At 37.1% G+C, this 21,438-nt stretch overlaps 1 protein-coding gene across 5 annotated transcripts in view; it reads right to left on the bottom strand.

The window, feature by feature from the left end:
• Positions 1-13,294: 13,294 nt before the first annotated feature.
• DAZ1 (deleted in azoospermia 1) overlaps positions 13,295-21,438 on the bottom strand; it is a 76,525-nt gene continuing 68,381 nt past the window's right edge. For all 5 annotated transcript variants that reach the window (XM_055377084.2, XM_055377081.2, XM_055377083.2 and 2 more), the window contains 2 exons: positions 19,217-19,315; positions 13,295-15,242 (listed from right to left, as the gene is read on the bottom strand). In XM_055377084.2, coding sequence (XP_055233059.1) covers positions 19,252-19,315 — 64 coding nt within the window. In that variant the 3' untranslated portion in view covers positions 13,295-15,242; positions 19,217-19,251. The remainder of the gene's footprint in view (positions 15,243-19,216; positions 19,316-21,438) is intronic.

Consider the following 21,438-nt stretch of genomic DNA (forward strand, 5'->3'; position numbering starts at 1 on the left):
AAGAAAACATAGGTGTAAATCTTCTTCAAAGTGGATTTAGCAATAGATTATTACATATGACACCAAAAGCATGAAAAACAAAAACAGATAAATTATATTATGTCAAAATTTTTAAATTTTATGCATCAAAGGAAGGACATTACCAAGGAAGTAAAAATCCAGCCTACAAAATGGGTGAAAATAATTGTAAATCATATTTTTGATAAAGATCTAGTATTGAGAACATACATATAAACAACTTTTAACAACTCAACTACAAAATACCTAACAATCTGATTTTAAAAGGAGCAAAGGACTGAATAGATGTTTCTATAAAGAATATATACAAATGGCAAACAAACATGTTTTACAAATGTTCAATATCATTAGTCATTAGGGAAATGCAAATAAAAGCCACAATAAAGTATCACTTCACAGCCTCTAGGATAGCTATTCTTTTTTTAAATGGAAAATTAACAAGTGCTGGTGAGAAATTAGAACTTGTACATTGCTGGTTATAACGTAATATGGTTCAGCTGCTGTGGAAAACAGTTTGGCAATCTCTCAGATGATTAAACACACAATTACCATACGACCCTTAAGTTCATTGCTGTGTATACACCCAAGAGAATTAAAAATCGGAACTCAACAAAAAATAATAGATGCTAGTGAGGTTGCAGAGAAAAGGGAACCCTTATACACCACTGGTGGAGTGTAAATTCATTCAACTCTTATGAAAAGCGGTATGGCAACCCCTCAAACAGCTAAAAGCAGAACTGCCATTCGACCCAACAATCCAATTACTGGGTATATATATACCCAGGGGAATACAAATCATTCTGCCTTAAAGACAAATGCACACAAATGTTCATTGCAGCACTATTCACAATAGCAAAAACAACAAATCAACCTAAATGCCCATCAATGACAAATGGGATAAAGCAAATGTGGTACATATACACTATCAAATACTATGTAGCCATACAGAAAGAACAAGATCATGTCTTTTGCAGGAACGTGGATGGAGCTGGAGGCCATTATCCTCAGCAAAATAGTGCAGGAACAGAAAACCAAATACTGCATGTTCTCACTTATAAGTGGGAGCTAAATGATGAGAACTTGTGAATACAAAGAAGGAAACAACAGGCACTGAGGTGCACTTCAGGCAGGAGGGTGGGAGGAGAGAGAGGAGCAGAAAAGGTAACTGTTGGGTACTGGGTTTAATTCCTGGGTGATGAAATAATCTGTACAACAAACACTCCCATGACATGAGTTTATCTGTGTAACACGCCTTCACATGTACCCCCAAACCTAAAATAAAAGTATTAAAAAAGAAGAAAATAGGGACTCATAAATAAGTACATGTGCACACATGTTTATAGCAGCACTATTTACAATAATCAAAAAGTAGAAACAGCCCAAAAGTCCAGCAGGGGGAATGGATAAACATAATGTGGTATATTCATGGAACGGAATATTATTCAACCACGAAAAGGAATGAAGTATTTGATACCTGCTGCAATGTATGCTAAGTGAAGAAAACATGCTAAGTGAAAGCAGATAAAACATCACATACTGCATGATTCAATTCATACGAAATATTCAGAAAAGGTAAGAGTGCACCTAGGTGGTTTCCAGCGATTGCAGCTGTAGAGGGATGGGGGAAAATGGCTTAAAGGTATTTTTACTTTGGCATGATGAAAACATTTTAGAACTAAGATAGAGGTGCTGTTTGTAAGACATTATGAATCTACTTAGTGCTACTTTAAAATGGTTAATTTCATTATTTTAATTTCACCTCAACAAATTATTTTTTTAAAAGATTATCCGTATTCTAAACAAATCAGATCCGTTCTGTGTAAACCACTGCCTTCTAAGAAAAGGGCATGGAGTGAGATGGGATTGAAGTTTAAGTGACAGAGGAATTTAGGGTGGTAAACTGGGGGGCTCTGCAGTCAGACCCCTGGCTCTGTAGCTAACTAGCTCTGTGACATTTAGGTAAGACATTTAGGTAAGATACACTTACATTAGGTAAGTGTAAGTATTTGTGTTCTCATATATAAAAAATAAGAACAATATCTAACTTCACTAGGGTGTTGTAAGGATTAAATGAGGGGAGTTACTTAATGTGATTTTGTACAGAGCCTGCTGACACATGGTAAATTTTAGCTCAACCTATTCTTAAGTGAATTTTTTTCTCCCTCAAATTTTAAGTTGTCCATTTCACACTATAGTCCTAGTTATAGCTTTCATAAAGCCCAGTCAAAAATATTTCTGTCTCTTGGATTAATTAAGAGCAAGGCTGACTAGAAGCCCCTAGAGCTTGTCTCCATCACAGACACCAGAAAGACTAAAAAAACACTACATTTTAATGAGAGTAACTGAAGGAGAGATCCAGAGAAGCTCAGAGGAATAGCAGGAACCCTGATGAGCACAGAAACAGAACAGCCACAAAGAGAATGGAAGGAAATGCCAGGCCTTCACCACTCCATCCCCAAACTGAGATAAGCTAGGAACAAAGAGGAACTTCTTCATACAGTGAGGAGGTAAGCAAGAGAACACCAGCAACCCCGATCAACACCTTGGACATCCACAGACCTCACCATGGCAGAGGTGCCCTACGGTCCTCACAGGCACTACCTAAGCCCACCTGAAGGAGCTGTCTAGAGTTCACAAAGCTGTGCTCCCTTCAGAGAAGTAGCTAACACTATGTTCTCCTCTGTGGCCCACATGTCTACTGTGCTATACCATCTTGCAGCTAGACCTACAGCTGGAGTGTGTCGTGCTCAGGGTTCAAGTAGGCACAGGTCCCCTTCATCCCTGAGGCTAAACTGCCACCAAAACACTCCCAGCCTAGTGACTGAACATCCCCAAGGTGAGCTATAAGCATCTGTTACACACTTCTCCTGGGGCCAAGTGGAGGTGGAGCTGATCCACCTACTCTTCCCCTAAGTCCTCAGGCCAGATCTGAAACAGTACCCTGCCTCCAAGAAAACAATACCTTAGTCACTTTGAGCAGTCATGCCTCCCTGTGCCTAAGTTTTAGCAGTGCCCTGTATCCCAGAAAATGGTCTCTGGGCCACCTGGGGAATCAGGGCCCTGGCCAAGCTGAGCTAAACTGCTATAGTACCTTGCATCCCAGAGAAGCAAAACCGTGGCTGAACTGAGACAGTCTGCCCTACAGGCCAAACAACTCTAGTATCCTAATTCCCCGGAGAGCTGGACTAGCCACCTAGAGCTGGAGCTGCTGAGACACCCCTCTCCCTGGAAAGTAAAATCATCACAGTGCTGTTTCCTGCCTAACAGGGCCCAAAGGACAGCTGTGCTCCACTATTCAGGGTACTTGCTACTGCTACACCTGGCCTCAGAGAATCTGGAATACTGCTGACTCCACCATCACAAGGTCTAGAGTCACTACTACTGCCACTACAACAACTATTACTACTACAACTACAACTACAACTACAACAACTACTACACCTACTACTACTACTACAGCTACAACTACTACTACTACTACTATCACCACTACTACTACTACAATGGGACCCACATTGCCACTGATACCTATTGGCTTGGGTTCCTGAATTGCAGCACTACCCTGCTCCCTAGGCCCAAACATCCAGAGCACCCCTTCTTCTCCAGAGTTGGTCCAGTGCTGCTCCCTGGCCACTAGGGATAGAATCACAGCTACAACCCAAATCCCTGTAACCAAGCTGCTAGGGGGTACCTCAGAGTCAGAGATCCTGGCTCTTCGGGCAACCTGCATTCAACCTCACCACAGAGAATAAACAAGCACCCCAAGACCCAAGTGCCACACATAGTTCATGAAACCTTGAGCCTAGGACCCTAGCACCATAGCCATTTGGAGCACCTAAACCTGGAACACAGCACTGCTATAGCTACTTATAGGCCATGTCAGACCTGAATCCAGAAAGGATACTCTTGTCTAAATCTCCCCAGTGTGTGGAAAATGAGAATGAAGAAAACCCCCAAAGCCTTTGATATGGAGGACATTAACAACTTATGCCATCATCACTACCACAAACTTGTATGGCCTAGGCAACTGAGGTACTCACAGCTACTGCTGATATTGAATGCAGCCAAAGAAGCTGAATGAGGCCATACCACTTCATCTATCTTGAAAAAGAGTCACTGCACCCTTCTCAACTGGCACACTAAAACTCAGGTGCACATGAAAGTCTTTCTCTACAAAAGCAAGAGAAAAGCATCAAGTCACATATAAGGGCATCTCCATTAGACTAGTAGTGGTTTTCTCTGCAGAAATCTTACAGGCCAGGAGAAAATGAGATGATATAATTCAACATGCTAAAAAAAAAAAAAAAAATTCAGTCAAGAATGCTATTCCCAGCAAAGCAATCCTTCATAAATGAGGGAGAAATAAAGTCTGCCTAAAGCAAGCAAAAACTGAGGGAGTCCATCACTGCTAGACTGGCCTTACAAGAAACGGTTAAGGAAGTCCTACATCTGGAAGTAAAAAGATGATAATCACTACTACAGAGACATATACAAGTATAAAGATCACTGGTAGAGCAGATATACAACAAAAGGAACAATAATCAAATCGTATCACTATAGAAATGACCAAACTGCAATGATAAACAATAAGGCAGAAATAAATGAACAAAGGATATACAAAACAACAAGAAAATAATTAACAAAATGACAGGAGTAAGTCCTCACCTATCAGTAATACCTTGAATGTAAACAGATTAAATTCCTCACATAAAAGACTTAGGCTAGCAGAATGGATTGGAAAAAAAAAAAAAAAAATGACCCCAACTGGATGCTGCCTACAAGTAACTGACTTCACCTGTAAAGACACTTGTGTGATTACATAGACTGAAAGTGAAGGAACAGAAAAAGATATTCCATGTGAACCAAAACCAAAAGTGAATTAGAGTAGCTATACATATCAAATGAAACAGACTTCAAGTCAAAAACTGTAAAAAGAGACCAAAAAGGTCATTATGTAATCATAAAGGGTCCAATTGAGCCAGAGGATATAACAATTGTGAATATATATTCACCAAACATCAGAGCACCCAGATATATAAAAACCAAATATTATTAAATCTAAAGGGTGAGATAGACTTCAATATAGTAATAGTTGGGGACTTCCAACACTCACTCTCTGCATTAGACAGATATCTCTATATATACATATATATATATATATATATATATATATATACAGAAACCAACAAAGAAACATTAAACAGGAAATGAATCTGAGACCAGACAGACCTAACAGACATTTCTAGAACATTTTATCCAATAGCTGCAGAATACACATGCTTTTCATCAGTAAATTCTGCACATGGACTGTTCTTGGGGACAGACCACATGTTCATCCACACAATTAAGTTTCAACAAATTTAAATGAACTGAAATCATGGTAAGTATCTTCTCTTAACCACAATGGAATAAAACTAGAAATCGATAACAAGAGTAACTTTTGAAATTACACAAATACATGGAAATTAAACAACATGCTCCTGAATGAGAAGTAAGTCAATGAAAAAATTAAAACGATAATTTAAAAATTTCTGGAAACAAATGAAAACAGCAACATTTGAAAACCTATGCGATACAACAAAGCCATTTTAAGAGGGAAACTTACAGCAATAAATACCTGTATCCGAAAAGTGGAAATAAAATTAAAAACCTAATGATGCATATCAAGGAACTAGAAAAGTAAGAGCAAACCATGACCAAAATTAGTAGAAGAAAAAAAATAATGAAGATCAGAGCAGAAATAAAATGGGAAGTATAAAAATACAGAAGATCAACAAAAGAAGAAGTTGGTTTTGTGAAAAGGTAAACAAAATTTGCAAACAGTTAGCTACACAAACCAAGAATAAAAGAGAAAAAGACTATCAGAAATGAAATAGGAGACTACCAGAGAAATATAAAGGATCATTACAGACTATTCTGAACAACTATACACCAACAAATCAGAGAACCTAGCAGAAAGAAATAGACAAATTCCTGGACACATAAAACCTACCAAGATTGAACCAGTAAGAAATAGAAAACACGGGCCGGGCACGGTGGCTCACATCTGTAATCCCAGCACTTTGAGAGGGAGAGGCGGGTGGATAATGAGGTCAGGAGATGGAGACCATCCTGGCTAACACGGTGAAACCCCATCTCTACTAAAAATACAAAAAAAATTAGCTGGGCATCATGACAGGTGCCTGTAGTCCCAGCTACTCAGGAGTCTGAGGCAGGAGAATGGCATGAACCCAGAAGGAGGAGTTTGCAGTGAGCCAAGATCGCGCCACTGCACTCCAGCCTGGGTGACAGAGAGAGACTCCCTCTCAAAAAAAAAAAAAAAAAAAAAAAAAAAAAAAAAAAAAAAGAGAAATAGAAAACCTGAACAGACCAATTATGAGTAAGAAGACTGAATCTGTAATAAACAGCCTCCCATCAAATAACTGAGGAACTGAGGGCTTCAATGCTGAATTACACCACAAATTTAAATAAATAATAGCAATTCTTCTCAAACCCTTCCAGAAAGTTGAAGAGAATTCTTCAAAGTTCATTATTTGAGGTCAGCATTACTCTGTTACCAAATCCAGACAAGGACACAACAAAAAAAGAAAACTATAGACCAGTATCTCTGATTAACATAAACGCAAAAAACCTCAACCAAATACTAAGAAACTGAAACCAACAGCACATTAAAAAGATCATTCCCCATGACCAAGTGGGACTTATCCCAGGGATGCAAGGGATTCATCCCAGTAGAGCAGATATACAAGGGAGAAAGGAAAAAGAATCAAACTTTATCACTACAGGAAAATACTAAACTGCAATGATAAACAATAAGAAAGAAGTCAACAAAGGTTATACAAAACAACCAGAAAATAATTAACAAAATGACAGGATGTTTCCACATATGCAAACCAACTTAAATATGATACATCGCATTGACAGAGTGAAGAACAAAAACCATTTGATCATCTCAATAGATGCAGAAAAAACATTTGATAAAATTCAACAGAGCTTCATGATAAAAACTCTCCACAAGTCAGACATAAAAGGAATATATCTGAACACAATAAAGGCCATATATAATAAACCCACAACCAACATCATACTGAACAGGGAAAAATTCAAAGGATTTCCTCTAACATATGGAAGAGACAAAAATATCCACTTCACAACTTTTATTCAGCATAGTACCAGAAGTTCTAGCCACAGCAATTAGGCAAGGAAAAAAAAAAGAGCATCCAAATTGGAAAGGAAGAAGTCAATTTGTCCCTGTTTGCAGATACAAAACCTTTAAAACTCCACCAAAAAACTTTCAGAAGTCATAAATGAATTCAGCAAATTTGTTTGCAGATACAAAAACCCTTAAAACTCCACCAAAAAAACTTTCAGAAGTGATAAGTGAATTCAGTAAATTTGCAGTACACAAAATTAATATACAAAAACCACTAGACTTTCTGTGTACCAACAACAAGCCAGCAGGAAAAAATAATCAAGAAAGCAATCCCATTTATAATAGGTATAAAAAATAAAATAAAGTGTCTAGGAATACATTTAACCAATGAGACAAAAACCTCTACAAGGAAAACTATTAAAAAACTTACGAAATAAAGATTACACAAAAAAGTAGAAAGACACCCCAACCCCATGTTCACGGGTTGGAAGAATTAATATTGTTAAAATAACCAATTCTGCCAAAAGTGATCTACAGATTTCATGCAATCCCCGTGAAAATGCCAAATACTTCTTCATAGAAATTAGAAAAAAAAAATCATAAAATTCTATGGAACCACAAAAGACTCCAAGTAGCGAAAGCAATCCTGAGTCAAAAGAATAAAGCTGAAGGCATCACACTAGCGAATTTCAAAATGTACTGCAAAACCGTAGTAGTAACAAAAACAGCATGGCATGTTGAAGAGATCTCTGCACTCTCATGTTTATTGCACTACTATTCACAATATCCAAGATTTGGAACCAGCCTAAGTATCCGTCAACAGATGAACGCATAAAGAAAATGTGGTACATCTACACAGTGGAGTACTACTGAGCCGTTAAAAAGAATGAGATCCTGTCATTTGCAGCAACATGGATGGAACCAAGGACATTATTTTAAGTGAAATAAACCAGGCACAGAAAGACAAATGTCTTTATTCTCACTCATATGTGGGAGCCAAAATAATTGATCTCATGGAGGTACAGTGTAGAACAGTAGTTAACAGAGGCTATACAGAGTGAGTGTTGGGGTTGGGGGATGGGAATTAAGGGAGGTTGTTTACTGGATACAAAAATATAGTTAGAAGGAATAAGTTCTAGTGTTTGACAGCACAGGAGGGTGACTACAGTTAACAATAATTTATTGTGTAGTTCCAAATAGGTAGAAAATGCTCCCCACACAAAGAAATGATAAATGTTTGAGGTGATGGATATCCCAATTACCCTGTTTTGATCACCACATATTGCATGGAAGCATGAAATTGTCACAGATATCCCATAAATTGTGTATCATTATTATGTATTAGTAAAAATATTTCTGTATTTTGATTTGGAGAGTCTGCTATCTATGAGATAGTATAAAAAGCAATGGCCCAGATGTCAAGTCTCAGTTTCTTATTTATCTGAATCCCAGGGTGTGTAAATTTAAGAAAATCACACCTAAAACCTAGACATGTCTAGCACTTCAAAGGAGTTGACGAAGACCAAACGAAATCATATATACGAAGTAGCTCTGAAAACCCTAAAATCCTATACAAATTTCAGGGAGTATGCATGTGATGAGAAGAATGGGATATGAAATCCTGCCTGCCACCTCCAGCATTTCATGAAGGAAAAACAGAAATTGTGCTTAGGGAATGCTGGCCTATGTACCATTATTTCACTCATTTGTTAGTGTTCTACGCATTCAAGGCCCTCTCAGAAAAAGGGAACTATTCTAGAAAATATCCCGAAGAGCCTAGCATAATGAGCTGTTTCCTGCTACCAAAGAAGATACGCAAAAGACTACATTTCAGGACACAGTCATTCACCAAACCATGGCTGCTCTATACACAGACCACGTGTGAAGCTCTAGTTACTGAAATGTAAAGGCTACAGAAAACTTAGGTGGGTTTGAGTGGGATGCAGGTGGGTAGATTTGTGGATGGGAAGCTAACCACATTGATGTGTTGCCCCAAATAATCTCATAGTAACACTATAAAGTAGATATTAGTATCGTTGTTTTACAGAGGAAACCAAGACTCAGTGAGAAGCTCGTCCAAGCTTACTCAGGAAGTATTTGGGGCTGGGATTTAAAGTTCACTCTTTTTTATGACATTCTAGTACCTAAGTGATCAGAGGCATTTAACAATGTTCATAGGAGCATAGTTTGTAACAGCAATCAACGAATCAACACAATTTACATTTAAAATTTTAAAACGAAAAATAAAAGTCAATTGTCCCCCAGCGAGGGAAATAATAAACCGTAAAATATTCAACTGATACAACTAAAAAGCAGTGAAAATAAATACAATCTCCCAGTCAACACGGATGAGTCTAACAATGTGCCAAAAAAAAAAAAAAAAAAGTTACAGTATATGTTCTCTTAAAGTTCAAAATATTGTGAAAAGAAGCATTTTATTCAGCAGATGATTAAACCAAAATTCAATTTAGTGGTTTCTTCTTCTTGGGGAGGAAGAGGGTGTGATCAGGGAGGCCATATTTTTTAATTAATGAAATGTTCTATTTCTCAAGCCAACTTGGGTATTTATTATTCTTTAAATAAATATTTTTATACTTTTGAGTGAATTAAATGTGAAATTTTAAAACACAAATACACATACAAAAAGAATATGGATATCAAATGCCTAAGGCTGTCTCTGGAACTTGATCTCAACATAGTTTTTTGATATTGATCTGTTATTATCATTCTTGCTTAAAGGTGTTAAGAGGTATTAGTTAATTCCATAGCAGGAAAAGGAGCAGTGACAGGCCATGCTTTTCTAAAAACCGTGGGTAATACTATTTGTAAAGTGTGTCAAGTGAGTCAAAGGCATAGTTCTTCACTACAGGAGGCAAACACAGTGTCTCTGTCCCCACGATATCCACTCTGCCCCTTCCCACTCGAGCCTAGTCCCTCACCCTTGGCTTGCCTGCTCTTGGCCTTGGAATCCAGCTTTGCCTCTGTAGTCATTCCCTCCTGTCACTGATTTCTGGCCACAAGTCTTGGTTTTCAAACTTTCTATTCAATCTATTTCAGCCCATTCATGAGTCACTCTTGCCTGTGGACAGCTGGCATTCCCAGGCAGGGGCTTGGCAGGGAAAGATGAATTCGGTGAATTAAGCCAATGGAATCCTTTATGAAAGTCATAATTGACCTGACAGGGCTGTTTCTATCCTAAATCCAGGGGCAGCTTGAGATGATATAAGGAGAGCTCCCCAACTGAGGCCATATTTCTCGAAGTATGTTACAGTGGTCAGAATCACCTGGGGCACACGTTAAAAATGCAGATTACTGGGCCCATCCAGAGCATTAGAATAAGAGCATCTGAGAATGGGGCCCAGGATTTGGCTTCTGAAAAACACCCCTTATGATAGCTCTGATGCTCTTTGACTTCCCTGTAAAATTGGTATCTTGAGGAAACCTGCCCTATCGAATACTGCGCTGATCTGAACATGGGACACAACTTTGGATGGTGAGCATATCGGTTTGTCAAAGACACATCACCAACCAAAATGATGAGCAACAACCAAGTCATGTTCAGGGGGGGAAAAAAAAGTGCAGGTCACACTTTCCTCAATATAGTGGGTTTACTGCTTAAACACTTCAGATTTTACTCACAGTGAAGCTGCTCCAACACCACCAGGTAGGGGATCAGCATAGGTAAAAACAAGGAGAAAAATGTCCTCTGCCTTTTAAATTACCTCTCTCCATTCTTATGGGCCTAGTCAGATTTATGGAGGGTGTGAAGGAGGCGGGAAGAGTCCTATCAAAATTTTTAAACAAATGTACAAGGGCAGAGGGGACACGTCCACTTAAACAGCTGGCCTGGCTGTATCATTATCAACTGCCTTTCTTCTGGAGTTTCATCTAAGATTGAGCCAGAATGGAGTGTGTCTCTATCCATGTTATTTTGGGCAAAGACAATAGATGTGATTAGTACCTTAGTGTATTTTTGTTATTCTATAAAAAGATCTGATTGAGGGTTATGAAACCTCCAATTTTCCAAAGTGCTTAAAATGTTACTATTGCTTCAAATTTATAAGGAGTGTTCATGACCTGAATATCCCAGTCATGCAAGTATTTGTTCTATTGTTAAAGATGTAGTGAACCGGTATCTTGAAGTTTCATGTGGAAAAGACCTAGTGAACCGGCATCTTGAAGTTTCATGTGGAATTCCTGGCACGCAGCATTAATGAAGGTGCACGTAAGATACAAAGCCTTGTCTTGGGGAAACGAACTACAGACTTAACTAGAGAACTGTTTCAGACCAGTTAAAAATGTAAAATACAGCGACCATAGAGTTTAATTGTACAGTGGTAGTTTCAACTTCTGTACCAAGAGACAATTTTTTTTGTTTTTTTTTTTTTTTTGGTTTTTTTTTTTTTTTGCGTTTACTTAGGATTGGCCCACAGCTACAGCCATACTGGACAGATGTTTTTAACTCTAAGTGCAGTGTTGAATTGTCTATTATTTCTTTGCTACCCAGATTATCTTGCATGAGCATTCAAAAACATCTTTATAGTTTGAACTTCTTATGTCTATTGTTTTCTACTACAAAATGTACTGTCTACAGATGGAAAGTTCTGTCTTTGATGAGTGGCAAGGAATTGCTCACAACAATCAGTTACATACAGAGACATATACTACACATGTTGGGAAGGGATAGATTACACTTATCAAAATATGTACAGGAGCAATCCTTACCTAGGGATTCCAAATGATCATACTCAATAGCTGGCCCATTCACAAGACTTGGTCCATGTAAAATACTGCTACTTTTTTCTCCCTTATGTTTCCCCACTTTCTCTATTGGCATCTTTGTGAAAGCAAGGTGGCACACTGCCTTATCGTTGCTGCTCCTCATTACCCTCAACTGACAGCAAGGAAAGCAGGCAAGGCGATTAAGCAATGTGGCAGCCCATTTTTATCAGTTTACCTTTAAAAAAAAGCCAAGAAAAATTCAGTGAAGAGGGGGCTAGAGGTGCTTTATAACGACAGGGATGTGCTGTGGAGTATTTATTTTTAAGAGTCAATGACTTCCTTGCCAGACAGGTACTACCAATTCTGAAGTTATTTTGAATTAAAGGTAATCTGATTTTAGAAAAAGAAAAAACCAACATGCAGAATACACTTATGGAGGTGACCAACCTTTTTAGAGCTGCTTGATTTCACCATAACTTGAACTTTTTACAAAAAAGTGCTTAACTGTTATTTTTCAATTCCAAAGATTTTTGTGGTAATAATTTAATAGGAAACTAGAAACAAGCTGGTGTAAAGCAACTAACTTAACCCATATGTAGTCTAGTTTTGGGGTCTGAAAATACTGAAAACCTACTAGCTTGATCAGCTAGAACCAAATATTCTGGATAATTGTTAGTATGTACGTAACCATAAATATATGCATATATAGACACATATGTATACATATATACACACAGGCACATAAAAGAATTACTAATTTTTAGCCTATTATTGGACACTAAACATCACAATTTAATCTTTGGTGATGCAGAAAGCACTGTTTGCTATCCTGCATATCCTTGGAGTCAACTTTCTGGTTATGAATCAGCAAGCCTACTAACTAATGAAATACAAGAGTGTCTGAGGAGTTTCCTCTCCACTGGACTCAGCTTATAGAACTGAGTACTAACACTAAAGCTAGAAGAAGCGGTACTGATTTTTTTGATTGTATCCACAGGAAGTACCTGCAATATAAAAAATTTAAGCTCCATTAGGCAACTGCAATACCCCGAAATAAATGATCTAGAGACTAGGCCCAAAGTGTACAGCAGACAAAATGCTTCATAGGGTCCAAAATGTGAGGGACCTTAGCCGTGAGATAGCAGAGTCGGACGTGTTCATCAGCATTCCTACTCTGCACTGCTGTTGATGCACCTCTTAAACTTATCTTTGTACCTACAATTGCTTTTATAGGCTAACTCAGACAGATTAGTAAATTGAACTTTATACTTCTGCATTTTAACAATTATACTTCTGCATTTTAACAATCTAAAGCTTGTTATACGAATTTAAACCTTGTTACACAGTTCCCATGCAACTCCCCACCATTTTACATTATTACATCAGAAAGCCAAAAACACATTTGAAGAAAAAAAAGTTTATTTTTATTCATTTATGCAAAGACAGTATCAGCAATAGGTAGTAGGAACATTTTTCTCAGTTTAGAATTAATTTTCCATTTTGAAAGGTTTACGACTTAATATCTTCTTTACCTTACTCTATTAAACACTTCACTCCAACAAAGACAAAAATTTATTCCCTTACTTTTCCTTAAGGTCATATCGGAATAATTAGAATTAACTCTTTAGAATATAGGTATCATTTATAGAAATCTGGAGATTTAATCACAGAATGATGTATGTTGGAATGTTAAAAGCACTAAAAAAACTATGGATAATTTTTTAATGGACAAATTCATGGTGCTTTCAATTTCTGAGGTGTAATAAAGCCTTCTTGGGAATTCTAAAGTTTAAAGACTCTATCCTTCGGATTCAGAATGAAAATTTTGAGAAATCATAGACCCCAGTGGGCATTAGTAATATGGCCCATAGTAACGACATTAACTTAGAGTCTCCACGTTTTAGGGAAGAAGCCATTGAAAGAAGGGCCAGAAAGCCACTTTAAACACATGTCCATGGCAGATCAAATGATACTGATACAAATGTTTCCCTTAGAAAGGTATTATATCCCATTGCTACCATTCCACGGCTTGGCCCTTGAACTGCTCATACAGCTACTTCCATTCTTTACATCACCAGTTCTAAGAGCAAACCTCCTGAAAGACTAGTAAAAGAGGCTGGGAAAACAAGACTGTGGGTATAGCAAAAGGGCTCTGGTGCTCTAGCTGTGTGGTCACAATATAAAATGAGGACACTACCTAATCTAGAAACAACGCTAACTTTAACTCTAGCAGATTCTAAAGATATACTTACTAAACAACTTTCGTGGTTTAGAAATATCAAAACTACCTATTTTGCCTCTTCTGGACATATTTTATTTTACAAAAGGAAATATAACAGGCTAAAAAACAAAAATAAAAATCTATTTATAGCAAGTAACTAATACTTCAATGTTTTTATAAAAACAATTCCTTTCAGATACTCTGATTAACCTTTGAGTGACATAAAAAAGCTGCAGCGTTCTTTATTACCAGTATTTTGCAAATTTCACATACAGCCATTAAATTTAGCATTTCAAGGAACAATTTTTTTAATAAAAAAGAAGAATGGTAACTCATTGAGAAGGTTATATACCTAGTAAGGTTTAGTTTGTCTTCGATTCTTTAAAAAATTAGGCCCAGAATTTTAGTTATCCTAACTACTATCCCAATCAAATTGGACATACATATGTGGATTCTAGATAAAAGATAAAATACTTTGAATAAACATTATGACTCACTGATTGGACTGTTTGCTTAGAATCTGTTTTACTGGGTTTGGATAAGACTTCAACAAAGCTAACTATACATTGAGTTCCACTGATTAAAAATGCAGTTTTAAAAATTCTGCTTCTGAGGTAAATTTCTAGATAAATCATAAATGCAAAGCTCAATACTGAAATATTGTACTGTTCACAGGTACTTCTTGGAGAAGTGAAATGCTTGTGTTCAGACTATCAAAATTCTTAGCTTTCAAATCAGGTTTTAAAAACTTTTTTTGAAAATCAGTATTTGCTTTTAAACACTTAAAATGCAAATTTCAATTTTTTAAAAATCCTTGCAGATAAATCTTAACGTTCTTTCAGTCTCGATTATTTGTTACTTTAAACTATATATTAAACACAGAACCAGGTTCTAAATAAACATCTAATGAAGAACAGTTTCAGTGTTAAGATAAAACTAGAGAGTCTAATAATACAAGTTACACAGAAAGTTTCAGTGTGATTTACCAAAATTCAGACTTTCTGTAATAGTGGAAAACTTTTAGCTTAATATTCAAAACCAGCAACTTCCCATGAAACTAGATAGCTGAGAGGATCCAACAGATTTAAATACTGCCAAACTTCTTCTAAAGCGATGCACTCTTTTACCCTGGAAAAGACAGAAATAGTCCTTTTATTTTACTGATAATTTCTGATGACTACTATGGATCTGAAAGTTGTCAAAACTTAAACCATTTGTTTTGGGTTTAAACATTATAAATAATGAGAAAAAAAGATGATTCTTTTCAGGAAGCATATTTGAACACTGGGATAACAAATGTACCAAGATGGCTAGTTTTATTAAACAGTTAAAAAAAGAAATCAATAATTAAATAAAACAAATTCCAGTAAACTGAGAAATAATAGGACTTAAACTCAGTATCATTTTATGTACTTCTTAGTTAATAATTTTGCAGTAATGTCCCAAAGACAGCTGGTAGAAAATGTAGTTGTAAAGAATACTTTTTTCACTAATTGAACTGCATTTAATACCAACTACAGCTTGCAAACAGCTCTCCAATCTGAAATTTTGTGTTTTTAGATTAAAATATGTAAGTTTTGGCATTTGAAGAACATATCATTAACCTGTGAAGACATATCATTCTTTAGAAAGGAAGATAAAACTTTAAAATACATGCAAAACTTTCTCTTCACTCTATGTTGCCTGCAGACGTGCAGAGAGAAGTGAGAGGTCTTACAAGGAGGAATGGGAATGAGTGACCGAGTAATAACATTTCCTTTTCTACAAAGCTGTGCCCTTTTTTTAAGACTTCAGTTTCATTTTCATATAAATAAAAGTGGCTTCTGGAAGTTACCTCATCTGTCAAAAGAGTGATAATCAATTTAGGTTAAAATCTAGAAAACTGGTCACCAACATGTATGTATCTTCAGAGGTCATGTAGGAAACAAGATTGTGAAAGGGCTAGATAACTAAGACAGTGAAGAGAAATCGGCTATGGAAATTGTAAATACATTCAAAAATATCTCAGGCATTCTAATTCAATATAACAACGTGCAGTCAATTAAAATAGGTCTAAATGTCAGACAACTGCAGGATGCCAACTTCTGATTCCTCTCCCAAATAAGCAGAAAACTCTGGAAGTTTCAAAGCGAGTCTTTTGTCTACCACCAGGTGAGAACTCAAGTTTAAAAAAATATTTTCTGGGCTGGACATGGTGGCATACGCCTGTAATCCCAGCACTTTGGGAGGCTGAGGCAGGAGGATCACTTGAGCCCAGGAGTTCAAGACAAGCCAGGGCAATATAGTAAGATTCTCTCTTAAAAAAAAAATCTTTTGGCTGGGCACGGTGGCTCACACCTGTAATCCCAGCCATTTGGGAGGCCGAGGCGGGCAGATCACAAGGTCAGGAGATCGAGACCATCCTGGCTAACACGATGAAACCCCATCTCTACTAAAAACACAAAAAATTAGCTGGGCGTGGTGGCGGGCACCTGTACTCCCAGCCACTCGGGAGGCTGAGGCAGGAGAATGGCATGAACCCGGGAGGCAGAACTTGCAGTGAGCCAAGATCGCACCACTGCACTCCAGCCTGGGTGACACAGTGGGACTCTGTCTCAAAAAAAAATAATAATAATTTCTTTTTAACTAGTTAAGTGTGGTGCTGCATGTCTGTCGTCCTGTTTGGGACGCTGAGGCAGAAGGATCCCTTGAGTGCCGGAGTTTGAGGTTGTAGTAAGCTGTGATTGCGACACTGCACTCCAGCCTGGATGACCAAATGAGGTCACCTCAAAAAAAAAAAAAAAAAAAAAAAAAAAGAAAACACAAAAGACTATCTTCTGCTTTGAAAATCACTTAAGTACTACTGTAGACACCAATGTAATCAGAATTTTGGGCAAGATAAGCTGATGTACAACTCCAGTTCTTTCTTTTCTAAATTGTACTATCTATGTAGAATGAAGCAACGAGAGAACAAATGTCAAATTTATATATGTTTACTCCATGTTGCAAAGATGTTAAGAACTTAATTCTGCTATCTGGCTCTACTCTTCTACATTATACAGAAGATTCATAATATAACCCTTTAAAAAGGCTTAGGCTTCATCCCATATCCATTCACAGACAAAAAAAAAGCTAGTTCTGTTGTAAGACACAAAGTGATGGCTAAACATTTTCTTTTCAATGTAAAGTGTGTAGCCAGTTTTGACAAATCTGGCAGTTCCACTAAAGGTTAAATATGACTTAGCAATTCCATTCCCAAGTATATACGCAAGAGAGGTAAGCACGTATGTCCACACAATAACTTGTACATGAATGTTCACAGCATTAGTTATAACAGCTAAACAGTGGAAATAATCCAAATGTCTTTAACAGATGAATGCATAAACAGAATAAGGTAATATCCACAAATAAAAAGAAATGATTAAGTTCTGATACGTGCTAAAATATTGATGAACCTTACAAACATTATGCTGAGTGAAAAAAATCCAGTCACAAAATGCCACATCATTATGTATGATTCCATATACAAGAAATCTCCAGGACAGGAAAATCCTTAGAGGAAAAAAGTAAATTAGTGTTTGCCTAGGGATACACACAAGTTCCAGGAAAATAGCAGGTGACTGCTAAGGTACGGGGGTGATTTTTGAGGTGATTTAAATATTCTAAAATTGATTGTGGACATGGTTGCACAACTTTGAATATATGAAAAAACAGTGAAGTGCACATTTTAAATACATAAATTGTATTACTGGTATTGTTTCAATATAATTGTTATTTAAAAAACACCTTCCCTTTATTAACCATAATATTTTTCTCCCACCGGACTGACCAAGTTAGTTCTTTTTCGTATTTATAGACTTAGAACCACAGGGACCCAGAAACCTTTAGTCCTGTACCTTCTCATTTTAGACTTGTAAGAATTAGAGCCCTAATAAAAGATTTATCTATCCAACATGGATAGAAAGTGGGATCAGAAGTCAGATCTTTCTGGAATTCAACTAGCCACATTCTCTTCCACTTCACCAACTCTGAATCAACCTCTCTTTCTTTCTACTCAACTTTTTACTGCTTCATTTTACCCCTTTTCTCCCTTCACACTGTTCAGGTGTATCATCTGAGTAAACCATTTCTTTTCTTCTCTTTAGTTCAATATGCATGTATTAAGTTCTACTTTTTTTTTTTTTTTTTTTTTTTTGAGACAAGGTCTCTCACTCTGTTGCCCAGGCTGGACTACAATGGCACAATCATGGCTCAGTGAAGCCTCAACTTCCCAGGCTCAAGCGATCCTCCTGCCTCAGACTCCTCTGGAGTAGTTGGCACTACAGGTATGTACCATCACAACTGGCTGATTTTTGTATTTTTTTGTAGAGATGGTGTTTTGCCTTGTTACCCAGGGTGGCCTCGAACTCCTGAGCTCAAGCAATCCACCCACCTCAGCCCCACAAAGTGTTGGGATTACAGGCGTTAGCCTCTGCACCCAGCCAAGATCTGCTTTCTGTATCTAAAATTTTCTTTTACTATTTGGTCAAGGTAGTCAACTAACTCTCTTCTCTAGTAAACCCTTTCAATTACAAATTTCTGCTGCAGGATTCTTCCCTAAATTTGACTACATTATATCAAGGCTCGGCAGCAGAAAATATACTGCCAGGTAAAACCCACACTGGTTTACTGGGTTACAGTCAAATGCCAACAGTTCAATTAAATGTTCTAGGCCGGGCACGGTGGCTCATGCCTGTAATCCCAGCACTTTGGGAGGCTGAGGCAGGTGGATCACGAGGTCAGGAGATCGAGACCATCCTGGCTAACACGGTGAAACCCCGTCTCTACTAAAAATACAAAAAAATTAGCTGGGCGTGGTGCTGGGCGCCTGTAGTCCCAGCTACTCGGAAGGCTGAGGCAGGAGAATGGCGTTAAGTAAACCCGGGAGGTGGAGCTTGCAGTGAGCCTGGATGGGGCCACTCACTGCACTCCAGCCTGGGCGACAGAGGAGAGTCCGTCTCAAAACAAAAAAAAAGAAAAAAAATTCCTCTAAGAAAGCCCAAAACACATGTACCACAAGGAAAACAGCTAACTTGAGAGGGAACAAGTGTGCTTTTTAATTATGCATGCCATTCCTTTCATACCTTGAAGCAGTCATCTTGAGTAACAGCGGAATTTATCAGTCTCTTCTCTGGATTAAACAGACAAGATACCACCATTTGTATGCTTCGGTCCACAGATTTCTGAAACACAGAAGTTTTCAGTAATGTAAAGACAACTCTTTCTTTCACTCACTCTTAATAAGGGTGTGTTTTTTTTTTTTTTTTTTTGATGGTTTAATGAACATATTAGTTTATTTCTAAAGAAATGCAAAAATGCTAAAAGAGGCTGGGAGCAGTGGCTCACACCTGTAATCCCAGCACTTTGGGAGGCCAAGGAGGACGCATCACCTGATGTCAGGAGTTCAAGACCATCCTGGCCAACATGGCGAAACCCCTTCTCCACTAAAAAATACAAAAATTAGCTGGGTGATGGGTGCCTGTAATTCCACCTATTCGGGAGGCTGAGGCAGGGAAAATTACTGGAACCTAGGAGACAGAAGTTGCAGTGAGCCGAGATCATACCACTGCACTTCCAGCCTGGGCGACACCGCAAGACCCTGTCTCAATAAAAAAAGAAATTCATAAAAATGTGATTCATAATTGCTGCCACAGATCCTCAGTATGTAAGTTTTCTGACAAATCGAAGAATTATTTTAGAACCTTAGCGATAGAATGCTGGTTTAAAAAGCAGAATTTGTTAAATCCCTAAGTGAACTCCAATGTTTCAAGAAAAAATACTCAGAACAAAACCAGACAATTATACTGTAAGAGTTATGTTTTCCTATTTATTCACATTTTAAAATCCAATATCAAATCAAGGAATTTACATTCCAATGGGACTTCCTGGGTATTATACATATTACCAGCACATCAACTACTTCCACACTCCCACCTATCTAACAGAACATATGTGACGCAAGAGTGACAGTACTGTTATTACAGAAATTTGCACTAATGATAAAAAAAAGAAACAACCCTGTCTATTTCAGTATTTGAATAATTACTACTGACTTCACCACTGTTGGAAACTTCTGCCACATATAATGTTATGGAGAGAATGCTTATTTAAATAATATTTTTCACTGCTTAAGATCAAAACTGTTGTAAAAGAAAAGGGACATATAATTCATACTAATTCTTCTTTTGAGTAGAATTCTAGAGGAAACCCTCCCATAGCATTCTGCCAAATCATATTAATACAGTATTTATTAAAGAATGGCTTTTTAAAATTAGTGAAACTAAAATACAGGAAAGGACTTGCTGAATCAGAAACTTTAGGTATATACTGAAAATTTGGGGTATCTGAAATTTCAACAACCTTTACATTAACTGCTGAGTATCAGTCCACTATTTAAGCTCCATGATTTATGGCTAACATCTTTAAATTTGGGCAAAAATGTTTGCTTCTCAAAAAAAGTTATTCAAACTAGAAAAAAATATGAAATATATATTGTAAAAAAAATTCAAAATTAGATGTTTGCCTTTTGTGGGCCATTTCCAGAGGGTGGGGTAGCTTCATGAATTGAGCATTCATTTAGCACAACATCACCTCCCGTATCAACTTCACTACAGTGACAGTTAAGAGCTGAATAAGCCTATATTTAAAATAATGAAACTGTAATTAAACAGATAATACAGATACGTTTAAAAGCTGCTTATTTATTCCTCAAAAAGGTGAGCTGGTATCAAAAGTTTCAATGTAGGTTGTGTTGAAATTCAATTGTGTTACTTCAGAAACCTTGTTTTAAACAAAAAGTTGAAATACATTAAGGCAGCCTTTTGTTTTAAAACGTCTTCCAGGTATCAACATAATCAGAGGTAGAAGGATTCTAAGAAACAAATGTAGTTAAGGGAGTGTTTGAGAATTTTAACACTTATTATATATCCTTCAAATATCCAATCGTGATGTAAGACAGCAGCTCTGTTGTATTAGAGGTAATACTCTTGTTTTATTCCTATTCGTCTTTTTCCTCTTTAAGAGTAATTAATAGCAAAACATTTCGGTTTCTCTTCAACAAATGTTTTATGGCTAGTAAAGCCAGAGGCATATTCTAGGCAGATACATGCTAATTCTAAAGCCAGTTAATACCACCATTCCTGGATTATATCATCTATCAACAAGTAACTGAACACTTATCATTATGTGGACCAGCCACTGCTTCAGCACACAAAAATCCGAGAGACAAAAAGGCACTGTTGCTCCGGTGGGAGTTTATAATTGGGTTAAAAATAAAGTAACAAAACATAAAACGTTAATATAAAGA

Source organism: Gorilla gorilla, chromosome Y (genome assembly GCF_029281585.2).
Source record: "Gorilla gorilla gorilla isolate KB3781 chromosome Y, NHGRI_mGorGor1-v2.1_pri, whole genome shotgun sequence".
Taxonomy (NCBI): domain Eukaryota; kingdom Metazoa; phylum Chordata; class Mammalia; order Primates; family Hominidae; genus Gorilla; species Gorilla gorilla.